The sequence below is a fragment of the Hypomesus nipponensis genome, chromosome 3 (genome assembly GCF_054491055.1).
Source record: "Hypomesus nipponensis isolate SF chromosome 3, ASM5449105v1, whole genome shotgun sequence".
Lineage (NCBI taxonomy): Eukaryota > Metazoa > Chordata > Actinopteri > Osmeriformes > Osmeridae > Hypomesus > Hypomesus nipponensis.
In genome coordinates, this window is record NC_140363.1 from 4,964,031 (window position 1) to 4,980,689 (window position 16,659).

The 16,659-nt window shown below is 40.4% G+C and overlaps 2 protein-coding genes, 1 long non-coding RNA gene and 2 other non-coding genes across 6 annotated transcripts; 4 read left to right on the forward strand and 1 right to left on the reverse strand.

Moving 5' to 3' along the window:
* The first annotated feature begins 1,986 nt into the window (after positions 1-1,986).
* LOC146299466 (uncharacterized) lies at positions 1,987-10,320 on the forward strand. Its single transcript, XR_014735458.1, has 4 exons — positions 1,987-2,592; positions 2,798-2,878; positions 5,045-5,212; positions 9,426-10,320. It is a non-coding gene; the product is annotated as an uncharacterized LOC146299466 (long non-coding RNA).
* Positions 4,594-4,784, forward strand: LOC146299467 (U2 spliceosomal RNA). Its single transcript, XR_014744283.1, has one exon. It is a non-coding gene; the product is annotated as a U2 spliceosomal RNA (small nuclear RNA).
* On the forward strand, positions 8,405-8,520 carry LOC146299468 (U5 spliceosomal RNA). Its single transcript, XR_014744250.1, has one exon. It is a non-coding gene; the product is annotated as a U5 spliceosomal RNA (small nuclear RNA).
* Positions 10,321-10,625: 305 nt separating the features above from the next.
* Positions 10,626-14,885, forward strand: nusap1 (nucleolar and spindle associated protein 1). 2 transcript variants are annotated; one of them, XM_084684665.1, is made up of 11 exons: positions 10,626-10,835; positions 10,978-11,205; positions 11,301-11,433; positions 11,542-11,634; positions 12,644-12,756; positions 12,929-12,979; positions 13,101-13,249; positions 13,374-13,534; positions 13,625-13,744; positions 13,835-13,925; positions 14,049-14,885. In XM_084684665.1, exons 1-11 carry the CDS (start codon positions 10,761-10,763, stop codon positions 14,134-14,136), a joined length of 1,302 nt encoding a protein of 433 aa, XP_084540791.1. In that variant the 5' UTR covers positions 10,626-10,760; the 3' UTR covers positions 14,137-14,885. The 2 variants fall into 2 exon arrangements, with proteins under 2 accessions (XP_084540791.1, XP_084540790.1); XM_084684664.1 differs by having other exon boundaries at positions 10,627-10,835; positions 13,098-13,249.
* On the reverse strand, positions 14,590-16,569 carry ndufaf1 (NADH:ubiquinone oxidoreductase complex assembly factor 1). The gene is made up of 5 exons (XM_084684667.1): positions 16,382-16,569; positions 15,636-16,151; positions 15,192-15,377; positions 15,034-15,108; positions 14,590-14,930 (listed from the first exon to the last, which is right to left on the reverse strand). Exons 2-5 carry the CDS (start codon positions 16,128-16,130, stop codon positions 14,790-14,792), a joined length of 897 nt encoding a protein of 298 aa, XP_084540793.1. The 5' UTR covers positions 16,131-16,151; positions 16,382-16,569; the 3' UTR covers positions 14,590-14,789.
* Between the last annotated feature and the right edge of the window lie 90 nt (positions 16,570-16,659).

The window sequence follows — 16,659 nt, forward strand, 5'->3', positions numbered from 1 at the left end:
TAAATAACAACTTACACTGTCATCGAACCAGCGCTTTCAGACTTGTAAGCGTGACCGCTAACGCTAGTCCAACAAAATGCTAACGCAAAATCCGTAGCTTTAACGGTGAAAAACTGTAAATTAGCAACAGTAAAAAAAAAAAAACGTAATTATAAAACATGAATTAACTGTTGAATTCACAGTTAAGTAGCCTACTGTTAATGTTAATACAAGAAAGTTTGATAACTTTCGAATTATTCCTTTGTAAAACTATATCATTTCACCGTAAAAAAAAAAAAAAGAAAGACTGTAAAGTAGCAACAGTATTAAAACTTAATTATAAAACATGAATTAACTGTTGAATTCACAGTTAAGTAGCCTACTGTTAATGTTAATACAAGAAAGTTTGATAACTTTCGAATTATTCCTTTGTAAAACTATATCATTTCACCGTAAAAAAAAAAAAAAGAAAGACTGTAAAGTAGCAACAGTATTAAAACTTAATTATAAAACATGAATTAACTGTTGATTTCACAGATAAGTAATCTACTGTAAATGTAAATACAATAAAGTTTAGCCTATAGGCTATCTTTTACCTTGTGCTATGCAAAAATTATATTATTTTAACATAAAAACAACAGTAAAGTACACAAAAACACTGAACGGTAAATCACTGTAAATCACAGATGCATGCTGTTAGAACTGTTTTCACCCGTGTTTTTTCACAATAAATCACAATGATATGGTCAACAAGAACATATATCCTCTATGAAAATAGCCTGCACTAAAAAATGCTGGATTGAAACCCAGCGGCTGGTTAACATAGTTATTTATTATATGAGAGAGCAATCGTTGGGTAACCCAGCAAGATTGATCATATAACCCATACCAGGTAATCATTCAACCCATATCACCCGACGACATCAAGTTCTCCTCCAGCCTTACACTCCCAGCCACCTACGGTCTTCACATTTGTAACATGTGTCTGTAATATAGTTATTAAATTATTCCCCAATAAAGCGAAACTACAAAAAAAACAGGCGGTTAGACTATATAGGCCTACCTAAATGTGGATTTGAGTTGCAAACAGTGTTATTTTGTGTGACAGGTGGGAGGGGGATAAACCAAGAGCCATCTGCCACCTGGTTCTGTCACTTGACCACGTTCATTTCAATTAAATACAGGTAGATGGCACGCCACTGTCTTTTGTTTTCAATCAGAGCTGGCTGGCGGTGATTTAAGCTATTTGAAGCGGGTATAAGGACAAGCGTCACCACGTAGGCCTATAGGCCCCGTTCGGTCATGCCGGGAAATATCAAACCTCGGCTTTGCAGTTCCAGCCTCAGTTTGATATTTCTCGGCATGACCTCACTCTCGGTTAGTAAGTAGTTAATATTTTAGAAGCTACACACTTTCAAACATAACATGACCCCCTCTCTCACTCAGGCAGCATTTTCAAGTAATGTGGGACAGATTGTCTGGTATAAGTGGGACAGTCATTGTCTGTCTGCCTAGTCTGCTAATATAATAATAATTCGTTTATATACAACAATACAAGGTGCAAGGGTGTGACTAGATTAATTTAGTTGTGGGGTTGACTTATACAATAGGCATAAAGTGTAACTGATGTAAACCTTAGTGATCTGCAGTCTATGTGCTAGCTAGCTCGTCCAGCTGCGTTAGCATTTTGTTGGACTAGCGTTAGCGGTCACGCTTACAAGTCTGAAAGCGCTGGTTCGATGACAGTGTAAGTTGTTATTTAGTTGGGAACTTATACCAGTGCAGTATGATGCATTGGTATAAAACATTTGACAACTGTGGATTTAAATTACTTTGCATAAACACAGCATTACTAGATGTCCCACTTTACCTGAAAAATGCTGTCCCACATTACCTGACATGATCAGTGGTTAAACCCCTTCAATATGCTGCAATAGTAGCCTACCTACTCATTGTAACTTCATTTAAATTCCTTTGCAAGCCTTATATAATGAAATATAATGTCATATGCCGCTGAACTTTCGATGCGTTTTTTCTGTATAGCCCTCTTGTCAAGCCAGATCACGCCTACTCTGATGATGTCAGACAAATAAAAACCACTGCATAGTGACTAGAAGTGTTGTATTTACGAGTCAAGATACGCTCTGGTGATTGGATGTCAGTTTTGCACATAGTAAATCATCAAAATGCATAACTGTCCCACTTTACCTGATGTCCCACATTAACTGAACCCTAAACTTTATTGTATTTACATTTACAGTAGCCTACTTATCTGTGAATTCAACAGTTAATTCATGTTTTATAATTACGTTTTTTTTTTTTTTACTGTTGCTAATTTACAGTTTTTCACCGTTAAAGCTACGGATTTTTAAAAGTTTTTTGTAGTTTCGCTTTATTGGGGAATAATTTAATAACTTATATTACAGACATGTTACAAATGTGACATGTGTCTAAAGTTCAATCCAATGACGTCCGACGAGGCAAGGAAAATATACAAGGAATGAAAAACAGGCTTACATGGGACCTACACAGCACAGCAAAGAGATCCACAAACTTTCTCACCTCCCAACCCCCCAGGACGCTCAAGTGTTGCACCTCATTAACATTTCTCAGGTATGCGCAGGTCAACACATTGTATTGGGTTAGTCCTTTTGCAAGTGGCACTGTCTTTTGCAAGTGCATGGCACTGTCTTTGGGAGGATATTTCGTGGGCCTCTTCTGAAATCTTCCCTCACGAACGGACCAAATAGGCCTAAATATACATACAAGATATGTGGAAAAGCATTTTAATGGATTTTGTACATTTGACGCCTTGCAGGATGCTTTGTTTGAGCTCTGGGATCATTGCCCCAGCGAGGAACGACGTTGTCGTTTTTTTCCTCATGCAACCCCTCAAACTGTGAGTATATTGTTTAATGGTAAGCCGACTCCTGTTGCATGTCGTTTAGACCTAGGCTAGACATTTTTTCCAAGTCTGCCAAATTGATTAGCCTCAAAGTTTTGGCGATTTAGCTTTCCTTGTGGCAAATCACGTCAAAAATCTAGTTTGAAGTCAGACCGATGTGCTGTGAATTGTCCGTGACTTGTAAAAGAAAATACATGGGCCGCTTTCATTGTATCTTTCCCCTTCGCTAGAATACATTGCCTTCTTCGGAATATGCAAATAGGACATTTCGGAGTTCTTTTTTAGGAGTTGTAGTGGAAGTGCTTCGATCGGGAGAAATGGAAGGGCTCTCAGCCTCTCACTACAGCGCATTGATCCAAGTCATTCGGAAAGAGCGCTTGTTGTTTATTTTAATAGCCTAAATGCGTGACAATGTATGTGGTTAACGTGTGTCAATGTTTACAGTCATGTCAGCCAATAGTCAGGACATATTCGTTTTTGTTGTTTGAGTTTTGCTGGAGTTGTAAGACACTCGGCCTCTTAACGTCGAGGCCTGTGTGTGTTCCAGGCCTGGTAGCAGGCCGAGGCCCTATTACCGAACGACTCGATGCGCAATGTGTCACGGCAAATGTATCCCGGCATTGGCTGAAAGAAGACTCATTGAGCGGTAGTATTTATTTGGCATGTAGAGTTAGGAAGGCCTACGTAGATTTATTTTCTTGCTACCTGGCAGTTTGGTCACGAGGTCGTTCAAATAGGCCCTGTAGCACCACGTCTTTCGATGCGAGTTGCCCACCCAGCTAGCTGACGTCGAACTGCAAGCTAGCATAGTACATGTTTTCCCAAATTACGGTCGAATAGAAAACGGAACTGTCGTCTCTAAAGCCAACTCTCTCAAATGTTAATATTTAGGGCGCAACTGTAGCCTACCTCGCCGGCAATTAACTCAATACCACGCGTTTGCTTATTACCATTGACCTTGTTAGCAGTTTAAATGGCTGATCATGATGCGCAGCCTCAAAACGCGCCTCTGCATGATAGTTCCCTAACCGTGTGTGTGTCAACTTCGAAGGCAACTTGTTAACTTCTAGGTAACTAAAGTAGGGCTAATGTGATTTTACACTGCATAGCATATCCTTTTCCACTTTTGCATAACTGAGTCAGACAAGATTGATCTTCTGTCCCAATTGATGGCCAAAATGCCTATCACCCATGTTGGTTATGCTTAACAGCGTGACAGACCGGTCTTCTATTGGGAAGCCCGATGCCGTGGCTGCTGCTGTTGTTTATGATGTCCAGCAGATGGCAGGGTTTTGTTGTAACTCGAGTCCGCTGTTCGCATGGCTGTTATTTGTTCTTCCGTTAGCTAGCGTAACAGTCTTCAAATAGGCTACCACGAAAATAGGAAATATTTGACCAATACATAAAGTACATGTTATTGGCCGGTTGTATCTCGGAAGAGTAGCCTAACTGTGATTGTTTTCGACAGTTGTATCTTTCATTTCCAATTGGAGGGCCGTGTATCACGTGACAGCTACACCGCGTTTTTACGTTAGTTTTCAAAGACTACACGTTGATTAAAGCAATTTTCCTTTGCTAATGATGTTTTTTTACTCCGTTTAGTTTTATACGGATTATGTACCTCATTAGTCCAATTAGTACAATCGTGACGCCGTATATTAATATGACGTTCCTGGAAATGACTCGGGTCTCTCGAGGGGCAGTCTGGTATCGCTTCTCGGCCTTTTGGCTAAGATCAAGTGTAGTATCTGTTCTTATCAGTTTAATATCTGATACGTCCCCTACCCGGGGACCATATATTAAATTGATTTTTGGAACAGGGAGATGGAATAGGGGCTTGCTCCGTCCACTCCACGCATCGACCTGGTATTGCAGTACTTCCAGGAACGGTGCACTTCCCCTCCTGGGGAAAACAAATTGTTAAAAACTAATGTTGACATACTGCGGTGTATTAGGAAGTGTAACTGTGTACATCACGCTTAGTACGACGTATTTCCCTTGAGGCAGTCATGCCAAACTATCTCTGTTTTGCTCACACTACAAACCTAGAGCCATAGACAGAAATGCCTCTTCTGAAATGGGTTTTCCCTGTATAGGGATGTCCAACCACTGTCAGGAAGGCTCTGTGGTCCTCACATCTTTATTTGGGTTTCTATTCAGGCTTTGGATATTTCAGGTGACTGGCGTGTTGCTACTGCGAGTTCTCTCCACCACAGCCAAGAGAACACGGACTGAGCTGGCTCCTCAAGTCAACCTGGCAGAAATACTAACTGTCACTTTAACCACAGCTTATGAAACAACAACCTGAGATGTGTACCTCTGCAGTAAGTAAGTAAGACTTTATTTATATAGCACATTTCATACAAGAATTGTAGCTCAAGGTGCTTTACATACAATCAATAAAAACAATAATACAAGTGATAAAAGTCATAATTAAAATAGCAACAATAATATAACTAATAAAAGTAGTAAAACACTTCTGAGATAAAATTACTTAAATGCTTCGGTAAAAAGGTAGGTTTTAAGCTGTCTTTTAAAAATGTCTAGCGTGTTTGCTTCCCTAATATTTATGGGTAATTTGTTCCATAGTTCTGGGGCCTAATTAGCAAAGGCCGAATGACCAATCTTCTTATGACTGCTTCTAGTGACCTCTAATAGGCCTGCATTTGATGATTGCAGTGTTCTAGCTGGTGTGTAGTTTATAAGGGAGTTAGCAATGTAGCTAGGTCCTTGTCCGTGTAGAGCTTTGTATGTGAGGAAAAGGACCTTAAAGTCAATTCTGAAAGTGACAGGGAGCCAGTGTAAAGTAGCTAGGACAGGACTAATGTGTTCTCTCCTTTTAGTTTTGGTTAATAATCTAGCTGCAGAATTTTGAATGAGCTCTAGTCTTTCAGTGGTTTTCTTGGGAAGACCAGTGAAAAGTGCGTTACAGTAGTCCAGCCGGCTGGATATAAAAGCATGAATTAACTTCTCTGCATCATTTTGGTTTATGAATGGTCGTACCTTTGCTATATTCCTCAGGTGAAAGAAAGCTGTTTTGGTCACTTTGTTTATGTGAGAGTTGAAATTCAAATCTGAGTCCAGGATTACACCAAGACTCGTCACCTCTGGTTTAAGACAGGGGGTTAAGCCTCCTAGATTCTTAGTAAGCATCTCTCTTTTGGATTTGGGGCCACATAATAGGACTTCAGTTTTGTCTTCATTTAATTTAAGAAAGTTATCATTCATCTATTTGTTTATTGCCAACAGGCAGTTGGCAATGGAATTGATGGCCGTTGCATCGTTGGGTTCAGTGGATATATATAGTTGTGTGTCATCCGCATAGCTATGGAAATCGATGTTATGTTCTCTGATTATGTCACCGAGTGGTAACATGTAAAGAGAAAAAAGTAATGGACCCAAGCAGCTTCCTTGAGCAACCCCATAGCAGTTCTCATGTTTCTTGGACCTATGGTCTCCTAAACTAACATAAAACTTCCTTCCTGTGATATATGATTTTATCCAGTTCAATACACTATCTGTGAACCCAATAAGCTTTTCCAGTCTATTTATTAGGATGCTCAATGGTATCAAATGCTGCACTGAGATCTAGCAGGATCGAGACTTTATTTGCATCAGAGTTTAGTCTGAGGTCGCTAATTATTTTGGTGAGAGCAGTTTCAGTACTGTGATATTTCCTGAAACCTGACTGCGAGACTTCCAGGATTTTATTTTCTTCAAGAAAAGAATTTAATTGGACTAAAACTATATTTTCCAGTAATTTACTAATAAATGGAAGGTTTGATATTGGTCTGTAATTTGCAAGTAGACTGTTATCCAATTTGGGTTTCTTTAATAGGGGCTTTACAACAGCTGTTTTGAAGGCATCTGGGAAGACGCCAGTTCTAAGGGATGTTTATAATCTCCAGCACCGGACCTGAGACACTATCAAACACTCGCTTAAAGAATGTTGTGGGTATAGGATCAATATCTGAGGTTGTGGAGTTAGATTCGCTGACGATTTTGGAAAGTTCACTAAGTGTGATACAGGTAAATGTGCAGGTTATGTTGCAGAATCTACTGATGTCAGTTTCGACCCCACTTTTAATAATACTAGCTCTGATCAAAGTTATTTTGTACTTGAAGAACAAAGCAAGCAGTGATGCTGTTGTTTCAGCCTTTCATAAGCAGACAAAGTTCAGAATAGAACACCCCCTTACGTTATTGGAAGGGGCCAATACAAACAACTATTTCACAAACTCCAGACCACAGACACCACCGGAGAACATTTACGGTACTTACACCCTGTATTTACTGTGCTGTGCAAAAGTCTGAAGCTTCCAAGATTTCGTACATTATTTTGTCCTTTCATATGTACATTCATTTTAACTTTTTTTTTCTTCTGTATTTGTGCGGCAATACTGCAAGTGCAATGTTGTTCAAAAAAAGAGTTTAGCCTTTTCCTTTCCATGAATTCTTAAAGCATTATAGCTTTACTTTTTACTCTATTTGTGCCTAACACCTTTGCACAGAACTGTATATACACCAAACTACACCAGTAGAGTAGTGAAGATGGATACATGGTTAACTCATGCAGTCAGCCGACAGGCTGGGTGGTATGTTTGATCGGACGGAAGATGTTGAAAATGGAAAACGCATACATTATGCCCTATTTTGCGTTTGTCAGCATGGGTTGCTGTCAACACGGACCTATTTTATCTTCTAGTCCAAAATACTTATCCAAGTCAGCCATACTAACACCCTATCCCTACTTATCCATTATATCCAAAAACATGTAGACTATCCCTGAAAGCTGATAGTACACAGTAGCGTAGGTGTATATAACGAACTGAACCAACCTTTCAGTTCACTAGATGTCGCCATAACGAAACATTTTCATAGAATAGCCTTTATTGGACAAACGATGGATTAATAGCTTATTTTATATAATTCATCTTGTCTCTGATTACTAAAGTTTGTCGACGTCGCCGCTTTCGATGGTGCCATTTACTACTGATAACTTAATACATTTGTGCATTTATTGCACGAGGGTGTTTGTGAAAGGACGCGCGTGTTGGCCTATGCGGAGCTTCTTTCTGCTGAGTAGCCTACATGCAGTGTTAAGATGGCAGTGCACGTTGCAATATATAGCTTGCTTTAGGCTTGCGTAGGAAGTCAAATATTATATATATAATTAAGAAGAGATGCTTTACATGGCCATCACTTATATGGCTTATATTCAGTGTGTTCTAGTTAATAATGTGTACCCTACCACTAGAAAGTACGCTATTCCTCAAACTATCCAGGAAGTGCTTTAAATATTTCCCATAATTCAATTCGTTTGTGATTGCTCTTACTTTAAATAAATTGTTGCCATTGTCAGTGTACATTTACCTTAGTTTTCAAGTTGAATTACCTGCGTTGATTCACAGATTTTGACTTTGATTTTGAAGTTTTAAATGTAAATCTTCAAACTCTGACCGTAACCGAGAATGTCACGTCGCTGAAAGGGATCCCATCTTAAGACTGGACAATGTTAGTACACTCTGGTTTCTCTTCAGATCGTATAAATCTTTCGCCTTTTACTAAAGATTTCCGTGGAGAGGAACATTACGAGTATCAACCAATTTTTTGATGCCCTGCTTCACGGTGGGGCTTCCTATATTGTTAAAATTAAGCTGGAAGTGATTCTTAAATCAACTGCATTGGATGGTGGAATTGGAAGATTTTGTGTAGCCTATTTCAAGTACAAATTCAAGTCATTTGTCAGATGCACAAAACAACACAAAAGTCAGACTGGTCACTGAAATTCTTGGGACAAGACAACGTAAAGCAACCGGGCATAACATAACACAGTACAAGTAGCCTATTCAGAAGATAAATTACAGCAATGATAGCAAAAACAAAATCAATTTCTGAACTTCTTATAATAATTAATACTTCAAGAAAACAACTGATTGAAATACGATTATGGCCGGTTTTGCCAGATTGGTTAAGAAGCTTCCTAACCAATCTGGGAAACCCGGCCAATGTATGTGAGACGGCGCCGCTTTATGAACTAAATTAAATCCGCTAAATCCGTCTGTTAATATTTACCCTGGAATGTAGGTGGCGCCCAAGTACTGTCATCCAGATCAATGGGCCACTGTCTCGGCCGACAATATAGCCGTGGCCTATATTTTACAGTATTTTAGTTTAAAGTATAAACATTCTAATTTATGTTCGACCTCTTTGCTGAAACTTGTGAATTTCAGGACTCCACAGCATCATTGCCAAAAATAATAGAGACACTAAACAACATATCTCGGAATACAAAATAATTATACAAAACGAGAAAGAAAAAAGTTGTAAACCACTCGTTTCATGATTTATCGATGTGTTGAGGATGAGTTGAGCACTGTTTGAATCAAGGGCAGTTCAAAAGAAGATCTTATTGTTGTCTTGGAACAAACGGCAATAATATTATAAACACCCCCTATATTGTAGTATGAGTGAAAAACATATCATGCATAAACTCATTTATTGTATTTGACTCTCTCTCTCTCCCTTTTTTATGCTTAAGCATCAACGGATCCGAAGTGGAGAAGGTCAGCTGCTTCAGGTTCCTCAGGGTGAACATCAGCAATGACCTCACCTGGTCTGCTCACATGGACAAGGTGGTCAAAGTGCCCCGGAAACACCTCTTCTTCTTGAGGAGACTGAAGAAGTTGGGCATGGACTCTGTCATCCTCACTAACTTCTACAGATGCACTATAGAGAGCATACTGACTGGTTGCATCACAGTGTGTTATGGGAGCTGCACAGACAGGGACCGCAAGGCCCTACATAGTGTGGTCCAGTCTGCTGAATTCATCATTGGCAGGAAGCTCCCAGCCTTTCAAGACACTTAACACACACAATGCCTCAGGAAAGCAGGCAGGATCATAAGAGAGTGTTACCCCCCATTCTTCAGTCTCTTTATCCCATTGCCTTCTGGCAGGCGTAGCATTTGGTCTTGCACAAGCAGACTGGATAATAGTTTAAATCCAAGGGTCATCAGGCTTCTGAAGGGACATTGATATGGACATTGATACATTTCTCACTAGTCACATTACACACTGTCACTTTCAGCTCAATATAGCACTAACTGTACCCCACTTGTCTTATGTTAGTATAGGTCTTGTCTTAGGTTAGTGTAGGTTTTGTTTTATGTTAGTATAGGTCTATAAGGTTAGTATAGGTCATTATGTGTATAATGTGTATTATTGTATATTGCATCCTTTTTTTGTAGGCTGATATTAAGATGTTTATTTTATTTTTATTCAATTTTATTTGAGCTTATTATAGATGTAATCTATGTTCTTAGTACTTATATGTTATGTTATGCTAGGTTGCTTGCGTTGTCTTGTCCCCAGAATTTCAGTGCCCAGTCTGACCTTTTGTTGTTCTGTGCACCTGACAATAAAACTTGAAACTAAGCCACAGTGACATATTACCACCACTCCACAGTGTGCACTAGGCCTACTCTTTCTTTTACTGCAATGTTTACATTTTACCATTCAAAGGGTTTATATGTAGAAAGCAGGCGACACCCATTGTACAACATTGTATAAATAAAATGATCCCATCAACTCACTAAACTGAACTCGCCGGGAAACGGGACAGGAGGTCGCCGGCGTCCAAATTCTACAAATCTTATTCAAAACGAGTCACGTGGGAGAACCAATTTCTATTGGTTGAGAAACTCCCAGTTGCATCGGTGATCCAATCACAAGGCTTGTCTTTCAATACTTTGAAACATCGGATTTCAAACCGTTAAGCGCGGTTATAGAAAAGTTGTTTACTGGTACAAGACTGTAGTAGTAAGAGAAAGGTTTTCATTCCGAGATAGCTAAAACTAAGTGTTAAGGATATCAGAATGGATTTAGACTGTATGAAGTATGCAGAATTACGGCGTCTGGCTAAAGACGCTGGACTCAAGGCAAATATGAAGGTAAGGCTTATAAGCGAACTACTAGTAGACCTGCTAGCTAACTTGTTGTTAGCCTACTGTAGCCACTTAGACTATCTAGGTCTGGACGACTGTAGACTAACGTTTAGCTAACTTGCTCATCGTATTATTTCCCCTCATTTAGGCTGATAAATTGCGAGAAGCGCTCAAACAGCACTACCAAGAACAGCAACATCAGGGTGAACCAGGGACAGACTTGAATATAGTCTTGGCACCAAACGACAATGACACAAACGACAACCAGGTTGATCAGCAAGTTCCCACAACTTCATTATTCGTTACCAAACGACGTGGTAAAGGATCTAAGAGGAAGAACTCCGAGGACATCAATACAGAAAGCGAAGCACTTGTGGTAACGTCCTACTGTACAATAATAAGTAACTCTAGTAACACAATTCTTAAACTATCATGGCGAGTTTTGGTCAGTCAAATTGTTTTGTTTTAAAGACTGACGAGAAAGATTCCCATTCTGGAGCTCAGACTACGAGTGCCAAGAAGAGGCGTGTGTTTTCCACTCAACATCCTGACATGCAGCCGGAAACAACGGACACAAACACAGTCCCTGCGACATGCGATAAAGGTAAGCACCAAAACTGTTAACTCCCTCTTTTGTGAAATGGACAGGCTGGTGGTTAATGCTAAACGAGCACCTACCTGCTTTTAATGACTTTGAACCCTTCTCACTCAGTTGGGGAGCCTAAAGTGACGAAAGCAGGAAAGATTCCCCGCCATGAGGCCTTGTTGAAGAGGACGAAGCCCATGTTGAAGCCCACCACGCCAAGTAAGTAGTGTCAAAAATGCCATAGTTGACCAATGGCCATTGTCTGAGATGTGGCTTTGATGTAATGTGTTCTATACAAGCAATTAGGGTGATGCACCAGTTGTCAAATTATGGGCAGATAATGATACATAAAATAACAATTTGGTGAGCAGGCCTCATCAGTTGCTCCTCAAGGGTTGCTCTTGTGCATTGTTTAACATCGAAGTTACTGCCCTTACATCTGGGATCCAGCGAGGTTGCAAAGCAGATAATGGGATCCGACTCAATTTGATGGAAGTTTGTTAACACCTGCTAATAGTGTGGTCCTCGTTGTTTTGACACCATGGTCTGTGTCAGCCTCCTTGCTTAAAACGGGCCCCTGGTCTCTCACCGAGGGGATCCCACCAGCAGCCGCCGATGAGACCTCTTGTCGTTCAAAGGAGAGAAGTGTGAAAAAGTAACTAAACCCCACTGGTGCACAGTGGGGAGGTCGTTGCCTGTGGCATATTTAGTTCAAGGTTTCTCATCACGTAGAATGTACTATATAAATATCATATCTTGCTGTAGCCTTTTTGGTTTCATCCCCAAGTGGGTGTGCACAGCCTGCAAGCATAAGTAGGCATGGGGGGGTGAGTGTTTTGTGTCCAACTATCTTTTGGCCTATTGCTATTTATATATTGTTTGGCATCCAGTTCATGTCTGTTTTGTTATGGGCTTTCGGGTAATTGTTGAACACTTCAGATGAGATTAGACATGTTCAGTTTCTTGCTTGAAATTCTGGTGACATTTCAAGAGGAGGTACATAAATAAATTGCAAATCGCAAACTTTTCTTTTAGTCAGTGAAATACTCACTTGGCCACACTGCTGATGGGGGGGAATTGAAACTGACTTCTTGATCTCAGGTAGAAGCTCTACTCCTGAGCTATACATATCCCCACCTCATAGCCCATCCATCTCATTGCTAACTCAGCATAGGTTGTTTTTCTCAGATAAAAGAAACTTATTAAATTGTGGCTCTATCCTTTTCAGACTTCAAAAAGCTCCACGAGGCACACTTTAACAAGATGGAGTCTATTGATTTATATGTCCAGAGGAAGACCAAGCAGATGGATGTGTTCAGAAATTCAGTAAAGGAATTGAAGGTAATAAACTGTATAATGATGTTGTCATCTTTTTCACAAGTTGGAAGGTTGTTTCAAGCCAACTCCTGGCCTTAATTATGTAAATACTGAAAGCAATGGTGACTGAATGACACGGCTAGGTCTTCCCTATTAGTGTATTCATCTAAGAACTGTTTTTTGTTGTTTATTGTAGTTGCTCTCAGACAAGACTATTTCAAAGCCGGCAGAGGGCAACACTCAACGTGTAAGTTCTGCAACTTTATCAAATTCATTATAGTAATGAATGCGCTGGTTAATTCACTTGTTAAAAGCTATCCACGGCCAATTTTTGTGGGGTAAATCTTCTTCTCTGTGTTTTGAAGAAGTCCAGCAGAGCCTCCCTGTTCAGTCCTGCATCTGTGGAGACGAAGCCCTCCTCAGGCAGACGCAGACACACCCAGCTCAACAAGCCTGCCCTGAAGGACAGCGTTCCATTCAGACCATCCGTCCTCTCCACTCGCAGGATCAATGTTCGGTTAGGCTCCCTCATGCACCAATTTCAATTTATATATCTAGGTTGAGTGCGGTGTGTTCAACATCAGTGTGTTCAAGTCTCATAACACTTTTTTTATTTTTTTATACTATTGTTTTGTGTGCAGATTCTCTGAAGTTGTGCAGGATAAGGAGCAGAAGAGGGCCGTGGTGAAGACCCCAGCACGCTTGTCTCCCTGCGTGGACCTCACCACTCCAGGACAGGACTCTAAAGTGACGGGGAAGCCTGAAATCAAGACGTCTGGTCTATCTTCCACAAAGACTCCAGGTAACTTTCACAGCTTCATAAATAATACATTCTTCCACCAAACTTGCCTCTTGATTGTATGACAGACTGATCATGTTTTTCCATTTCAAGGATCGACATTTGTCTTTAACGGAAACACAAGTATTTCAAACACCCCTGGGACCAACAAGAAATCCACGTTTGATTTGAAAGCTAGTCTCTCTCGTCCCCTGTCCTACAAGCCTCATAAGGGTAAGCAGTGGGCTCAGTTGTCCTGCTTATTCTCTGTTGTGAGAAGCACAACTGGGTATGGAAAAGCCTGACAGTTCACTGTTTTCATAGGAAAGTTGAAGCCTTTTGAACCAACCCAGGAGACCTTGGTGGGAATCCCATCCAATCAGAAGAATTACAAACAACACAAGGTCCAAACAAGGTGAGGAATCAGTAGTAAGATCATAATTCATTGTATAATGAGAACCAACTTTTCAATTCTTAAATGTTGAATTTACTGAGCAAGTACTATCACTGGTGGTCAACCCCATTGTCTTTGTTCTAGGGAGGAACGGAGAACAAAACATAAGGAAGACAGGAAGCAGAAAAAAGAGAATATGCTAGGGGCCAGAAGAGGGCTCACCATGTCTTAAATGTTGCCTTTGATTTTTGTTGCCTGTTGGGGTCATTGTGCTGTACTTTTTAGTGGCATACATTTTCTCTGTTCTAGTATGCAGTTTTGTGTTTGACTCCAATGTTTAAACTCCATAAGACATTGGTAATATGTGTGTACTTGTCGATCATTTTCTACTCACTGATATTTAGTAAAAATGCTCTATCCCTCTTTTGTTCTAAAAACTTTGCTTTTACGTTTAGAGGAAGTACATACGCAGATAGTGGTGGGGGGAAAGTTTAACTTCCTGTCTGAATATTTTAGTTGCCTTTTGTATATTTTATATTGAGTTAAACCTTTTTTTATGTATTTGGATATTTGTGTAATAAGTGAACACATGCTTTGTTTTTAAGTCTGAAATTTGTTAAATGTCCATGTATATAGTTATTATTGTGTTTTGAAGTGGGTCAAAGTAAAGAAATGTAGGGCCTGACAAGGACAAGCTACTTTACTTCAGAACCACATTACAATATGATAACACAGCAAGACAAATCTACAAGGTTATGTATTCATGTACAGAAAGTGGAGCATGTTCAGCCATTCCATCATACAAACTAAAACAAGTGATTCAGGATTTTAATATTCAACACAAAACCTTTCTTCATGGGGACGTCAGTAAGGGGAGGTTCCAGCTCAGACCTCTGGGTTTCTCTTGTACAATTCGTATGCAAACTCTTCTGTGTGAGCTTTATCATTACATGCACCAATAAAGTCAATCTCCAACTGAAATGGACCATCCACTTTATCACCCAGCGTGAATCCAATAGTGTTAACCTATGGGATGGGGGGGGGGGGGACACAAAAGTGTGTCAATATAAAAATATATACATGTCACTGTAAAGCTATCCACATCTGAAATGATTTTCTCAGATCTTACCTTGTCCAACCAGATACAAGACTGGTCATCTTGTATTCTTCCGTGATTTGAAAGGAAGAATTTCGAGAATGGGATCTGCAAAGAAGAATATTTAATGAAATGTTCTAAACCAAGGGAAGATGTTTTTGTGACAGTCTAATATCTTTCCAGACACCTACCTTGACATCTTGCCAGTAAGGTCCACCTCTGGTGTACAGAAAGTAACTGTATATGTCATTCTTCATGTGAGAGAAATACATTTCGGTTGTAATGTTTATCATCCATGGACGTCCATCTCCACGAATACGCAAGTGTAGGGTGTTGAAGTTTGTCCAGTCAAGGTGCTTTGTCCTATCAAATGAACCCTGGGGGGGGGGGGGGGATTTTGTAGTTAATGAAGTTGATCCATGGGACTAAACAGTTACATCTGGCATATTGTCTTTTAAAGGAACAGTCTGTTCAAAACATTCCTTCCACAGTGTGGAATCAGACATTCCACACGGTTAAACCTCACAGTAGCTTAGAAGGGCACACTGATAGTGAAAAACACTGACACACCAACATTATGCAGTTTGCATGGACTTTTTCTGATGACTGTTGACTGCTGATGAGTGCTCACCCACCTTTGGTTGCTGGGAGCGTAAGGAGCAGTAGCCGCTGTAACGAGTCTCTCCGTCCCTCGGAGGGTTGGTGCAGAGTGTTCCGTACAGTAGGCCTGTGGTGTTGTTCCTCCCCAGCTTCAGATAAGCCTCACTCCGTCCACCCATCTCCCGGTCAGACGAGACGGTCCACTTCTCCAGAGACTCTGGTCCTCTGAACTCCCAGATCACTCTGGTCTGCTCCAGCATGTGCTCTGCCAGTGGCTGGCCCTGGGGGCCTTTTATGGGAGCCAGAAACTCCTCCTTCAGCAGTGAGAAATGCTTCCATATCCCCTCCATGCCTTTCGAAAAGTCGAATTTGAAATATTTCCATGGTGGGCTTTTGTCTGTGGGCTGGCCTGGCCGTCTGTACTCTCCCTTCCATCTCCCTGCCACTGTCATACGAGGAGCAGAGGGAGCCAAGAGGCTCTGCTGCCAGAGTGGCCTCAGCAGCTTCAACGTGGTCCTTGACAAAGACATGTTTGGCGTCCTGGATTCTCACTGTTTGGAAATACAGGAACATTATGTAGATGCACAAAATGCATCATTCAACATATGCAATAAAACATTTATAAAGAACTCTTGACCCTCCTGATGTTACTGCCTTAGCACCCTAGTTAGTCATTTTCCTTTCTTTGGTAAATTGGGCCAAAAAGACACTAACACATTAACCCATGCCACAAAACAAATGTACCCTTAACATTGACAGTGTTGGTTAATAGGATACTTGCCTTTGATACGTGGATTTCAGGTCGGAACATTGATATATCGATTGGTTTTGAAGCTAGACTCATTAACTATCTACTGAGCACAAGGCTACTACATACATAGAGTTATAATCCATATCTGGCTTATTGCATGTTAACTATCCTAGGAGGAAAGCTCTGTAGAAGGTTACAGTTACGAGAAACGATTACTAGAAGTCCATCCCGAGTGAAGTTCTACTAGGAACAGTAACTGAGTGAAATTTCAGTTCCTTTTCGGTGTTTATTATTATCATAATGTCCTA